Source organism: Lithobates pipiens, unplaced genomic scaffold (genome assembly GCF_037356315.1).
Source record: "Lithobates pipiens isolate NorthernLeopardFrog02 unplaced genomic scaffold, aLitPip1_a1.2 Scaffold_1, whole genome shotgun sequence".
Lineage (NCBI taxonomy): Eukaryota > Metazoa > Chordata > Amphibia > Anura > Ranidae > Lithobates > Lithobates pipiens.
The window spans coordinates 159,410,826-159,425,973 of NW_027507685.1; the positions used below are offsets into that span (position 1 = coordinate 159,410,826).

A 15,148-nucleotide genomic window follows, 5' to 3' on the forward strand; every position below is an offset into this window, starting at 1 on the left:
GACTGTCCTATGAGGCTGCATGACCCCTGACCCTCTTCTGGACAGTGCTGATTGGCCCTGTGCTGATCACATGATGCACCCTTCCAAAAAAAATCCACATGGGCAGAGTGCCTGCAAGGCTCTGTAATATCAGCAAATGGATTGGGGACAATAAAAGGAGGAGAGGATTAGAGAAGACAGGCTCAAAAGCCTTTTTACACAATGCAGAGGATTATCCCCTTAGGTTTCACAGTGAGTATAACGAGCATGCTTTACTGCATATACAGCCTGATTTTACTGTTGTGGGTTTAGTAACACTTTAAAGGCATCATAGGTACAGGCTAGTATGTTCTGAAACAAAGGTTCCTGTCATTAAAGAATTATATTAACAGAAAATACAGTAGAAATTCACAAAGCATATGAGGTGTTGCAGATGTGCTATGTTAGTGTTGCCAAACCCACAACAGTGGGTTTGTATATAAAATCAGTCTGTATATGCAGTAAAGCATGCTTGTTATACTCACTGTGGAACCTAAGGGGTTAATCCTCCGCATTGTGTAAAGAAGGTGATTTGATCCTGTCTTCTTTGATCCTTCCCTTCTTCCACTGTCCTCAATCCATCTTCTGATAAGACAGAGCCTTTGGAGTCACTCTGCACATGCTCTGTTTGGTGTGTATTTCTAGAGTTTTTCTTTTTCTTAGAAGGGTGCATCAGCATTGTCCAGACAGAGTGTCAGGGGTCGTGCAGCCTCATAGGACAGTCAGAGTACAATGGAAACTCCTCCTACAAGATTTAACCACACACTGATGGAAGTCACAAAGCTACTGATGAGAAAATGTATTTAGCAGTTTATATTTACTAAAATAATTGCATTTCCATGTTCTGTGTACTGTGGGAGGCCAGATATAGTGAGTGCAGGTTCTGGGTTTAGTAAAAGTTTTTTACTATGATTTTTGGCATTTTTTTTTGACAACTGTAGAATTTTATATCTAGGTGTCAAGTATTATAAATGTTTCTATATAGATACTGAACTATGTCTAACATTTTTTCATAGGGGTGGATAACGGGGAGGATATTCCCAGGGATCTGCTTGTTGGAATATACCAGAGAATCCAGGGTCGGGAATTGAGGACAAATGATGATCATGTATCTCAGGTGCAAGCTGTGGAGAGAATGATAGTTGGAAAAAAGCCAGTAAGTAAATTCTAAACGCTGTATTTAGTTTTCTGACTAGATAACTGTAACAACAGTATATCTCCTGACACTGGTCTCCCCTCTTCAGGTTCTTTCTCTTCCACATCGCCGACTTGTTTGCTGCTGCCAACTCTATGAGGTCCCAGATCCCAACCGCCCCCAGAGGATGGGTCTGCACCAGAGGGAGGTCTTCCTCTTCAATGATCTTTTGGTGGTGAGTAAAGCAAGCCATAGATGATGCATTTTTTTTGTTTACTGCAACACTAGGAGAACGCAATGATTACTGCTGGCAGCGATCACATGCAAAAATTCAGACAGGCTGGTAGTACTGTAGTCAGTCAATGGATAGACTTTAGTACAACTTGCCTGCCCATAGATGGATCGAATCAAGGCCTGGTCCTTGCTGAACCGGCCAAGATTCTATCCATCTTTAGTTTTTTTTACATTGGTGTATAGTGAGTACAAATTGCTCAGGGCCAACTGTAATGGAAGATCTTTCTTCAATTTACAGGTCACAAAGATTTTCCAGAAGAAGAAGATATTGGTGACCTACAGCTTCCGGCAATCCTTTCCACTGGTGGACATGCAGATGCAGCTCTTCCAGAACTCTTGTAAGTCGTCATGTATATGGGGGCCGGGTTTTATGATCCCTCTGATCTGACATTGGAGTTTACCCTGCTTACTCATGGATAGTGAAGGAAAATTAGCCATTACTCTGGCTATTACTAGTTAAAGTGGAAGTCCATGCTAAAACTAAAATCCCTGCAGCTATAGACACCCACGATCTAACACTAACTTATCTAGCCCTGTAAAGAAAAAATTTGTATGCATGCCTTTTCTGAAGCTGATCTGGCCCAATCCCACACTGAACTGTCAGCCGTGGCATCTCTCTGTGTAGGTGGGTGCAGAGGAGACATCAAACAACAGAAGCCCCATAGTAACTCTATGGGTGATGTCACTTCCCATTCATTTCACAGCCGTTGTCAGCCGTGTCCTCTGCAGAGCTTCCGCTGCTGGAGATTGGACAGGATCATCTTCAGAAAAGCTATGTATACAGATTTTTTCTTTACAGGGCTAGACAGGTTAGTGTTAGATGGTGGGTGTCTTAAAGTAGGAGACCCACGAATTATTATAATTTTTTTTTAAAGTCAGCAGCTACAAATACGGCAGCTGCTGACTTTTAAAATAAGGACAATTACCTGTCACAGGGTCCAGCGATGTCAGCACCCGAGACCGAACAGTCCCTCGGTCCTCAGATGCTGCCGCTGCCATCTTCGGTATAGGAATCAGGAAATGAAGCCTTTGCGGCTTCACTTTCTGGTTCCCTACTGCACATGTGCGAGTTCAGCAGGGCAATCTAAATGGTACGTGCTGTCTCTGGGACCCGTGTGTGTCCCAGCAGACAGCGCGGTGGGACAGAAAGAGGCACAGACTCCCGTGGGAGTCTGTGCCTGGAAGTGGGTGCAAATACCTGTCTTAGACAGGTATCTGCACCCCTCTCCCCCCCCCTGAAAGGTGCCAAATGTGACACCGGAGGGGGGGTGGGTTCCGAAAAGCAGAGGTTCAATTTTTGTGTGAACCTCCGCTTTAACATGGCCTTCCACTTTAATTTGTTTGGCTTATTTTTTTCATATTTTCTTATTTTTTTCTGTGATATCCATTACCTTTTATATTTTCTGTGTATCTTTTTTTTCTTTAGTCTATTATAGTGGATCTTGGTAAGAGCAATATCAAACCTGTTTGCTCTATTCATTGGTAGATGATTTTAGGACAGTCCAGCTTATATGCTGCAGACATCTCTTATGAACAGACATCAAATGCATTGATAGTTGTAAACATTGCAACCTCAGTATTGTCCTAAAAGACTTGGGGAAATCCCACCTAGTGTGAATAGTTGAGAACTGCCACAGTAAATGGTGCTTTTCACACAAGTTCACTCCACAGCCTTCAGTTTTCCTCAGACCCTTAATTTCTTTGTAAATGGAAAAAGTTACAAAATCTGCTACTAATTTCCCCCACTGTATTTATAAGGCTATTTCCTTTGATTTGGTTTTAAAACGGAAAATACGGCATTTGGCCAACTAGATGATGCTACTTATTGCCATCTAGTGGTCAAAATGCAGTATGTAGTAAATCAATAAAAAGCAGTCAACCAGCTCAGAAAAATAGCCTGATAACATTCATTTTTTGCACCCATTTGCAAAGAACAAATGTACATGCACATTGATAGAATACACTCCATGTTACATTAAAGCAGAGTTTGCAGCTACGCTGACTCAATTAGCATGCTCTTACCCCTAAAAGAAGTATTGGGCATTAAACTAGATCTCTGGGTCTCAGGCCTGTAGCTAATAACATCTCATTTATTATGCACAGAGCATCCAGCCTCAAAAAGGCATTTTCCTTATTTTGTTTCTCTCTTCTGCCCAAATCTGGACATATGTGAATAAATTCAGCAAGAGAAATGTAGGTATTATTGAGAGAAGTCAAATAGCTCTTTAAAGGAAGCATGAAGCCATCTTTCTTTTCTATAGACCAGACCCTATGCTGCCAACAGTTATACATTCTAGCCAGTAGGTTCCTAAAAATAATCACATGATGCAAGGGACAGAGCAAAGGATGTCCTCACTCACCATGATGCCATTTACTATAAGTTGATTACATTGTACATGGTCTTCCCGTGTACACCGTAGAAGTAAGAAAATTACATTGACAGTACTGTGCTGACATCTTTTGTAAATGCAATTGAATACAATACTAGAGTTTCTTTATATTGACATGTATAGCTGGAAAACTGAGCAGAGAATTGGCAAATATGGAAATACTATCAATAAAGTAGAATTGCGCTGCACCACAAACTAAAATCACTGTCAAATTAATTTTTAATGTTCAAAGAAAACTGTCTTCATGCTTTATTTTGCTGAGAAATCACTTTGAAAAACACCCCTAGCATTTCTGGCTATGGGTCCATGAGTGAGGGCATGTAGTTCATGTAGTGTTTACTTCCTGGGATCCATCTGTCCTTATTTCAGGCATGCAGGCAGCAGAGTGTGCTTGAGTGATAAAACCCAAGCCTTCCGTCCTAAAGTCTCCTGGGATGTATGACATCATTTGCCTAGGAAGTAACTGAAGAAATGAAAATTAATAAAAGGAAGATAGATATATATATATATATATATATATATATATATCTTCCTATCTATTTACTAAGGGTAGCATCACAAAGATTAAAAATTTTCAATTTTGGCTGAGAGTGTGAAGTTCTTAAAGTGGTTGTAAACCTTAGACATGAGATTTGAACAAAATACATCTTCCTATACTGTGTACTTTCCTCTATCCAAAGCACTGAGTATGTAATCCACAGCCTCACCTCTGTGCACTGTGAGGAGGGGTGCTGTCCCTTCCCTGCAATCAAGCAAAGAGTTCCCCTCCCTGAAATTTGCTCTGTGAAACTTCAGATCCCCCTCCCCCTGCTTTTCAGAACTCTGAAAAACATCCTTTGATCTGTGTGTTTTTAGAACAAACTGCAAAAAAATTGCTGCAGATAAAAAAAAAAAAAACTTGTGTAGGAGGATTTTTCTTCTCTGTGCATCACCTGAGGCCAGTCACTTCACTGGGTATATGGAAGGGTTTACATCAATTTTTCCACCTTCCCGCCCAGCCTATAGCAGAATGATGGCTGGGCAGTGGCTTTACCTTTCTTGGTGGACATCATAGGACATCCTCTCAGAAAGCGCCGGCTGCTGGAGCGGAGTGATCTGCTACCGGCTTTGTCCACTAGACACAGCCGATGACTGATCAGTGTACCGGCTCGCTTCCGGTACCATATGACTGCTCTGACCAATAACAGCAGGTCACATGACAGTTGTACACATGGTATGGCTTCCTTTCATGCCATCCATTGTGTACAATTGTGTTGCTAGCTGTGATTGGTCAATGTGCTCACATGGTACAGACAGCCCATCTAATCGCAACAAAACAAAATGAATGAATCAGTTTCATTCAGTAAAAGGCTTGCTTGTAGCAATATAATTCACTGCTATAAGCAATCGTAATGTGTAAAAAGAAAAAATCTGATTACTTCCCCAGAGTAGTACAATGTTACTATGGTAACATTATATTGCTTTGGTCACAGTTTGTTAAAAAAAAGAGGTGAAAAAAAATATATATATATTTTTTTGGGTACTGTCACCATTGAGTTTCGCTGATCACCACCACACCAGTTATTTGATGATGCTGTACTGCACTGGTGACAGTATTTAACAAAAATTGTGAAAAATCCTCCCATGCCTCTTACTAAATAGAATGTCTTCTTTCCAAAAAAGATGTCATTCGGGGGCTATTTGTACAGTCCTGATATTTTAGGACCCCATGAAATGAGATACACCATCAGTACATCAGGATTGATAAATTTTCAAATATACCATAGTTTGTGGACTAAAATGATAGTGGTAAAATGGTGCATGACCATGCAATTGTCATTCAAAGTTTGACAAGCTGAAAATTGGCCTGGGCAGGAAGGGGGTAAAAGTGCCTGGTATCAAAGGGGTTAAAGTGCATCTTAAGTATTGTATATATTTTGTATTGTACACACTGTGGGACTATCTATCAACTATCTATATATATATATATATATATTTAGTTTTTGCCCTAATGGCTTGAATTCAACTTGTGATAGGACCGTGGAGACATGCACATTACCAATGATGGTTGAGGGACAGAGCCAATGGAATTGGGGCAGTCTACTTTGTCAGTATATATGTGTGAGGGGTCATTTAGTTCTTTGGCTCTGAGGAAGAGGGTTTTCCCTGGAAACGCGTCAGCCTTGCCATTACGGACAAGTTCTGGTCGTCTTGCTTATGTGGAGCATTCCAGTAGTCCTGGAGGTGTCCAGCTCATATTGTGCTTTGACATGCTTTTATATCGCCTTTGTTTGAGTATGTTTTGTGATACTATTTACGATTTGATAAATGTTTTAAGACTGGCTCTTGTGCCTCCCCAGTGTAAAAGCACTCGGGCTTTCTCCCCAGTGAGAAAGCCCCGAGTGCTTTTACACTGGGGCAGTGGGCTTGCGGGACAGGAAAATAAGTCCTGCAAGCAGCATCATTGGGGCGGTGTTCTACACTGCCACTACCTATTGAAATGAATGGGCGGGTCTTCCAAAGCGCAGCAACACGGGGGCGCAGGGGTTAAAAGCGCCCTGCTAGTAGCCACAAAAAGCACCGCTTTACCACTAACGGGCCCGCCGACCCAGTGTGAAAGGGGTCTAAAGAGAAGTATGGGTTTTGGTGTTTTTCCTTCAATATACTTACCTAAGTGAATGCTGCATCTGTCCCCGGCGCCTCTGCACTGGGAACCGAGCGATTGAACACCGCCGATGGCTCGGTTCTTACAGCTCCCCGAGCAGAGATTTGCTGACTGTCAATCAGCATCTCTCTGCTCTGCTCCTGCATGCATCAGACCGCTCTCTGCTGAAAACGGGTCACAGGAGTGCAAAAGGAATTACATGCCTGTGACCCATAAGAGAAGTCCAGCCAAACCAGCATAGGCTGGACTTTCTCCTCCTTTAATGAACTTGCACTACGTCGCTGTTCCCTTCTCTTGTGTGATCATTGTCTTTTCGTATGTTTGGATACCCATGGTCCTGAGAGGGCAGCAAGTGTGGACAAGGAAGAGACTCACATTTATATTCTAATTTCTGAAACAAAACACAGTGCAGGAGAATTACTTTGCATATCTGCAGCACAGTCTCCCCAATGACCATCCAAAACGGGTGGGGGGGGGGGGGGGGGGCTTTAACTTTAAATTGACTGTAAATAACATTGGAGGTCGCTTGTTCTTTGCATACTGTAATGTACTACAAAAAGCAACACATGTGTTTGTATTGCTTGTCTGTCCACAAGCGTTTGTGTTCAATAAACAATTGCACATACGTTATATTTTCAAAATGTTTGAAAGCATTTGCCACTGTTATTCCCTTTTGATTTTTGAGCTCAATTAACAGATTTAACCTTTTTTTTAACCTTAAACTATGTAGAGGGTTATTTACTGTAAGAGCAGCAAGGATGTGGAATTCCTTCCACAGGTGGTGGTCTCAGCGGGGAGCATCAATGGTTTCAAGAAGCTATTAGATAAGCACCTGAACGACCACAATTCACAGGGATATACAATGTAATACTGACATATAATCACACTCATAGGTTGGACTTGATGGACTTGTGACTTTTTTGACCTCCGCTACTATGTGACTATATAAGATATCTGTATAATGCAAATGATAATTTTACTTTTGAATCTTGCTCTGATTCATCTCTTCCTCCCGACAGATTACCAGCATGGGATCAAATTACTTTCCGCTGCCCCTGGTGGTGAGAGGAAGGTCCTAATAATCTTCAATGCTCCAAGCCTCCAAGATCGGCTCAGGTTTACCAGTGACCTACGAGAGTCCATTGCAGAAGTTCAGGAAATGGAGAAGTACAGAGTTGAATGTAAGTGTATCAGATGTCCTTGTAGACTGCACTGCCTAAACTCTTGACAATTAAAGATAAACTAAGTGTTCAACAGAACATTGGCTTGTTTAATGTAAGGCAGAATCCAGAGAGCTTGATAGAAAACCAGATTAAGAGCTATACCTAACTATTCTTAACAATACCCCATTCCCTCCTCCTAACACCCAAGCTGACTAACCAGCGTAGGAAAGATCTGTATACTTGCCTATCTTACCTATTTTTAGACCACTCCAGTCCAGTCGTGTGATTTAACTCACCATTGGCAACTGCAGGGGAGAGGCCATGGGAGCCTATAAGTGACATCATCACTCCCAGGCATTCAGCTGTTGAGCGTTCTCTCCTCTGCCCTGCAGATGACATTGGCTGACACAGGAGATCACCTGACTGAGCTGGAATGGGCTGAAAAATAGGTATGCATGGCTGTTAAAGTGGGAGAGGACATTTTTAAGTTTAGTTAAAGTATAACTAAAAGGCAAAACTTTTTTATTTCGTTTTGGATTCGAGTGGAGAGTAGAACATCTGCCAGTTTTTATTGAAGTCTGTGCTTGCATTAGGGAGCTTCACCCACTCCCACATTTTGGGTTTTCCCCAGAAAAGTAATAGAGGGGAAATCATCTAATGGGAACACCGGTTCTGGTGATCTGGGGTGCCCAAGAGATTCCTTTTATTTGCAGGGATTTCTTCTCACATCCTGTTTTGGCTATGGGACAGGGAGTAAAGTTAAATCTCCCTGATGGGACACTGATGGCAAAAAAAAAAAAAAAAAAGACAAGGGTTGTACTTTATACAAAATAAAAAAAAAGTTGTGCCCATAGTTATACTTTAAGGCTTAGCCTGGAATTACTCTTTAACCACTTCCATACCGGGCAAATTCCAGCATTCCTCTCCTGCATGTAAAAATCATAATTTTTTTCCTAGAAAATTACTCGGAACCCCCAAACATACATATATATATATATATATATATATATATATATATATATATATATATATATATATATATATATATATATATATATATACATACATACACACACACACAGTTGGGCTCATAAGTTTACATTACATACCCTGGCAGAATTTATGATTTCTTGGCCATTTTCCAGAGAATATGAATGATAACACAAACACTTTTCTTTCGCTCGTGGTTAGTGTTTGAAGCCGTTTATTGTCAGTCAACTGCATTTACTCTTTTTAATTCATAATCGCAACAGAAACTACCCAAATGACCCTGATCAAAAGTTTACATACCCCAGTTCTTAATACCGTGTATTGCCCCCTTTAACATCAATGACAGTTTGAAGTCTTTTGTGGTATTTGTGGATGAGGCTCTTTATCTTCTCAGATGGTAAAGCTGCCCATTCCTCTTGGCAAAAAGCCTCCAATTCCTGTAAATTCTTGGGCTGTCTTGCATGAACTGCATGTTTGAGATCTCCCCAGAGTGGCTCAATGATATTGAGGTCAGGAGACTGAGATGGCCACTCCAGAACCTTCACTTTATTCTGCTGTAGCCAATGACAGGTCGACTTGGCCTTGTGTTTTGTATCCTTGTCATGTTGGAATGTCCAAGTACGTCCCATGCGCAGCTTCCTGTCTGATGAATGCAAATGTTCCTCCAGTATTTTTTGATAACATACTGCATTCATCTTTCCACCGCCGTACCTTTCATCATAGGCCTTGTTGACTCCTCTCCAAATGTAGCATTTATGGTTGTGGCCAAAAAGCTAAATTTTGGTCTCGTCACTCCAAATCACTTTGTGCCAGAAGGTTTGAGGCTTGTCTCTGTGCTGTTTGGCATATTGTGAGCAGGATACTTTGTGGCATTTGCGTAGTAATGGCTTTCTTCTGGCGACTCGATCATGCAGTCCATCTTTCTTCAAGTGCCTCCTTATTGGGCATCTTGAAAAAGCCACACCACATGTTTTCAGAGAGTCCTGTATTTCACCTGAAGTTATTTGTGGGGTTTTCTTTGCATCCCGGACAATTTTCCTGGCAATTGTGGCTGACAGTTTAGCTGGTCTACTTGCCCGTGGTTTGGTTTCAACAGAAACTCTAATTTTCCACTTCTTGATTAGAGTTTGAACACTGCTGATTGGCATTCTCAATTCCTTGGATATCTTTTTATATCCCTTTCCTGTTTTATACAGTTCATCTACCTTTTCCTGCAGATCTTTTGACAATTCTTTTGCTTTCCCCATGACTCAGAATCCAGAAACGTCAGTGCAACACACACACACACACACACACACACACACACACACACACACACACACACACACACACACACACACACACACTACAAGCAAACTGATCACAGGTGAGGACGGTTACCTTTAATAGCCATTCAAACCCCTTTGTGTCAACTTGTGTGCATGTTATCAGGGTATGTAAACTTTTGATCAGGGTCATTTGGGTAGTTTTTCTGTTGCTATTACGATTTTAAAAAATAAACACAGTTGATTGATAATAAATGTCTTCAGCCAAACACTAACCATGAGTGAAAGAGAAAAGTTTTTGTGTTATTTATATTCTCAGAAAAATGGGCAAGATATCATATATCCTGCCAGGGTATGTAAACTTATGAGCACAGCTGTGTGTGTGTGTGTATATATATATATATATATATATATATCTATATTATATTATATTATATTATAATATAATACACACACATAATTTTTTTTAGCAGAGACCCTAGGCTTTCTTTAAAAAAATATTGTCCTGGAAAAATCATTATATTTACTATACAATCTATAGACAAAAATATAAAACAAGAAAAAAAACTAAAGTTTTTTTTCTTTCTATTTTGAGCAGTGTTGCTTTTAAAATGTAGATGTGGTCTGACGGGGTATCATAACAGTAATAACATAATCACATAGCAGGGGAGCCTAGTATGGTGGGACCTAAACATATTTTTAGTGACCATCAAATATACTGATATCCAGCATATGTAAAAATAACTAATTTTACTAACAATCAATTAATTTTTTTTTTAAAGACATTGAAAGTGTAACGAACCACCGTCTCACAAGTTTTTACAATGTCCTTGAAAACTTGGTCTATGCATTTTACAGCCAAACTGCTTCCTCAAGACCCACAATGCTCAATGCAATCAAAATTGTAAATAACATTCATTAAAACACCACTACAAAGAAGAAAAAATTATAACACAAATGAATGATATTATATATACCCAGTCATTGGTGTGGGGCCCAAAGCAGTTGCCCCTTGAGTCTGCGCTGCCTACAAATATTTGATGAGTGGATTGGTGGGGTCCCAAGAAAATGTATTAAATATATTAAAGACAGCCCTGGATCTGGGTGTAGGAGATATGTTCCAGAAAATGTGTTGTAGTTATTTATAGAGTAAACCAACTTTGTCATTTTACATAAACAAATGACATTATGTTTCACTTACTCAGTGTCTCCACTTGCTTTTATTAGCGGAACTAGAGAAGCAAAAGGGGGTAATGCGCCCCAATACGTCTCCTGGGCCAGGAATGAAGGAGGCTGTGAATGGCACTCTGGGACGGCCAAGTCTGGATGACACATATGCACTAGGCGAAGGACTGAAGAGAAGCGCACTGAGCAGCTCATTAAGAGATCTCTCTGATGCTGGTAAGTATATTGTTCCAGCTCCACCAATCACATTTCATGTATTCACACATAAACATATGCATTCCATGTTTAGATATGTCTTCATAGACTGGTGTAAGTGTCCCTGATTCTGTCATCCTTGCAGCAAAAACAGAGACTATAACTGAAAGAAAACGATACTTGTACTCCAACTTAAATAATATAATATATATATATATATATACACATACATATATATATATATATATATATATATATATATATATATATATATATATATATATATATATATATATATATATATATATATATATATATATATATATATATATATACATACACACATACATATATATATATATATATACACACATACATATATATATATATATATATATATATATATATATATATATATATATGGGGCTATGTACATTATCGCCGAGCCGTGTTTTGGATTGCAGCCTGTTTATCTGATACTTAGCGGCCCGATGGGGAGGGTCCATTGGACTTTGGTTCTGCTGCCACTGTTGACTTGTAACATTTGCTCAGTATTCCAACATGCCTAATAGGACAGGTCTGATTTTTTTTTTTTTTTGTTGAATTGTGTCTTTTAATGGTAAGCTAGATTTTTATTTTTTTACAGCTAGATCTGCTGTTAGTAAAATGGTGCAGTAGAGAGGTTTGTAGTGGAAATAGAATCCCTTTATCAGGATTTTCAGGTATAGGGAAAGCTTCCATTGCGGACTTATTGCAGAGTACAAGCTCTAAACTGTCATCTTATACTAGCTGAAGTACAGAGTTGCTGACCCTTTACTGGCTGCGTGTTTTTGACTTATCAAATAGAGTAGCCTCAAGACATGCATCAGCAACACCATACAGCAAAAGCTGAATCAGAATTCCGACCTCGTCAGGTTTTCTGATAAGTCTTTCTTTTATTATGTTGGACTACTATAAAGTAGCCTAGGTTATTAACCACTTGAGATCTCCTTTTCCGGGACTACGTCTATTGACGTAGTCCCGTGCACGTGCGTCCTGCGTGCCCCCTGAGGGGCGCGCTCTGTGATCACCGATCCGTGCAAGGGGTCGATCCCGACCCCTTATCATGTGATCAGCTGTCAGCCAATGACAGCTGATCATGTGATAGAACGGAGCCGGTAATCGGCTATTATTCCTCCTCGCGCTGTCAGCGCGAGGAGAAAAGAAAAAAGCCGATCACCGGCGGCCGTGATCGGGACATCAGTCCCGATCACGGCCAGCCCTGCCAGTGCCCACCTGCCCCTTGCCAGTGCCCACCTAAATAAAAAATGTGCCCCCCCTGTCAGTGCCACCCAGCAGTGCCCAGAGTGCCACCCAGCAGTGCCCACAGTCTGCCTCAACAAAGGTGCTGCACCCCAGTGCCACACATTCGTGCCCAGCAGTGCCACCTATCAGTGCCACCTATCAGTGCCCATCAGTCCCATCTATCAGTGGTACCTATCAGTGCCCCTTAGTGCCACCCATCTGTGCCACCCATCCATGCCATCTTATCTGTGCCCGTCTTTGCCCATCAGTGCCGCCTTATCTGTGCCCATCGGTACCGCCTTATCTGTGCCTATTAGTGCCGCCTTAACTATGCCTATCAGTGCCCACCAGTGCAGCCTATCAGTGCCCACCAATGCAGCCTATCAGTGCCCACCAGTGCAGCCTATCAGTGCCGCCTCATCAGCGCACTTCAATGAAGGAGAAAAATGACCGGTTTGCAAAATTTTATAACAAACTATTAAACATGATTTTTTATTTTTTTTTGCATGTTTTTTTTGTTTGTTTAGCAAAAAATAAAACTCCCAGCTGTGATTAAATACCACCAAAAGAAAGCTCTATTTGTGGGAAAAAAATGATAAAAATTTCATTTGGGTACAGTGTTGTATGACCACGCAATTGTCATTCAAAGTGCATCAGCGCTGAAAGCTGAAAATTGGTCTGGGACTGAGGGAGGTTTAAGTGCCCAGTAAGCAAGTGGTTAAAGAGTTAATAGTGATATTGGTGATTAACCACTTCAGCCCCAGAAGAATTTACCCCCTTCCCCCCTTCCTGACCAGAGCACTTTTTGTGATTCGGCATTGCGTCGCTTTAACTGACAATTGCGCAGTTGTGCGACGTGGCTCACAAACAAAATTGACATCCTTTTTTTCCCCCACAAATAGAGCTTTCTTTTGGTGGTATTTGATCACCTCTGCGGCTTTTATTTTTTGCGCTATAAACAAAACAATAGCGACAATTTTGAAAAAAAACGCATCCTTTTTTGCTTTAATAAATATCCCCAAAAAAATATAAAAAACATTTTTTTCCCTCACTTTAAGCCGATGTGTATTCTTTTTTACGTATTTTTGGTAAAAAAAAATCGCAGTAAGGGTATATAGATTGGTTAAAAGTTATAGCATCTACAAAATAGGAAATAGTTTTATGGCATTTTTATTGTTAATTTTTTTTCTACTTCTAGTAATGGTGGCGATCAGTGATTTATTTATTTATTTTTTTAATTTTTTTATCGTGACTGCGACATTATGGCAGACACATCGGACAATTTTGTCACATTTTTGGGACCATTGGCATTAATACAGTGATCAATTCTAAAAAATTGCATTGATTACTGTAAAAATGTCACTGGCAGTGAAGGGGTTAACCACTAGGCGGGCACACGCATGCCCGCAAGCTGCCTCTTAAGGGGGAACGTACAGCTAGGTTAATCTGCCTGTACGTGCCCTTCTGCAGTATATCTGCGTGAGGCAGTCAGGAAGCGTCACCTTCTAAACCCTCACCTTCTAAACCAACCAATTAAATTTAAAATATGAATGAAAAGCATCATAGATGTTTGTTTTCTCTTCTCTTTTTATAAATGATAAATTCCCTTTGTTCCCAGCTGCTTAAGAGCTGGGGAGAAGAAGCAGGACACTCATCTTCCCAGTAAATGGCTGTGCAGGAAAGAAAGAAGGGGGGGGGGGGGGTCAGGACAAGTCTGATCGTTGGAGGAGCGTACACGTGGGTTCTTAGGATCGTTGGAGAGCTGACAGTGGTGTGCGCTTCTGATTAGTGTGGTCAGTTTTTAATAAGAAAGCAGAGGTACCGGGAGGAACACCAGGGATTTCACACAAAGGAAGCAATACAAAGAGAACAGGAGACTTTCTCATGCAAGTACATGGTACAGCAGTCTTTAAAGACTGGTGCAGTAGTGTAGGCCCTAAATGAAATCTGTACTAAGAGTAATACAACCAGCCATTGCTGAAAATGTCCCACCCTTCCTGTGTAAGGAGCGAGAGTGAAGCTGGCCTTCATCCCTCTGCTCTCTTCTCCTGTCAGCATGGCATCATACATTATTTGCAGATAGTGGTGGCCCTTCATTTACCAGGATTGAATACTTACACTGACATCATCATTACTAGAACCAAGTGCAGCATTAATCCCCTCCGTTCTACAGTATTATACTTGTGCTCTTTAATAACTAAGGCTTAAGGAGGTAGTTTATGGATAACCTGGCACTAGACAAAGAAGAAATCATTGAAGTGTTGTCCTTATTCTATAAAGCCGGTCTTTGCAGTGCTTTACAAGACATGTGGAAGGAGTTAATGTATTGCAGGCAGTGGGGAGTAAATTCCGATGTGAATGAATTGCTATTGCCAGTCCAGAGAACACGGGGATAAGAGCCACACTGCAAACTAAGCAGAATTGAAGCTCACGTTTTTGTTTTTTTTTCAGCTGTGAGCTAAATGATTTTTTTTTTTTTTATTCCCCTGAGCTTAATAATGGATTGGTTGAACATGCTTGACAGTGCTGATACTGTGATTTTATATTTGATAAATCATCTATGCTGAACGGGTAGCTTGTTGGAA

At 40.6% G+C, this 15,148-nt stretch overlaps 1 protein-coding gene across 7 annotated transcripts in view; it reads left to right on the forward strand.

The window, feature by feature from the left end:
• Nucleotides 1-15,148, forward strand: part of IQSEC2 (IQ motif and Sec7 domain ArfGEF 2) — a 391,434-nt gene that overhangs the window by 365,343 nt on the left and 10,943 nt on the right. For all 7 annotated transcript variants that reach the window (XM_077478817.1, XM_077478823.1, XM_077478822.1 and 4 more), the window contains 5 exons: nucleotides 1,035-1,174; nucleotides 1,263-1,388; nucleotides 1,686-1,785; nucleotides 7,501-7,662; nucleotides 11,127-11,300. In XM_077478817.1, the coding sequence (XP_077334943.1) occupies nucleotides 1,035-1,174; nucleotides 1,263-1,388; nucleotides 1,686-1,785; nucleotides 7,501-7,662; nucleotides 11,127-11,300 (702 nt within the window). The remainder of the gene's footprint in view (nucleotides 1-1,034; nucleotides 1,175-1,262; nucleotides 1,389-1,685; nucleotides 1,786-7,500; nucleotides 7,663-11,126; nucleotides 11,301-15,148) is intronic.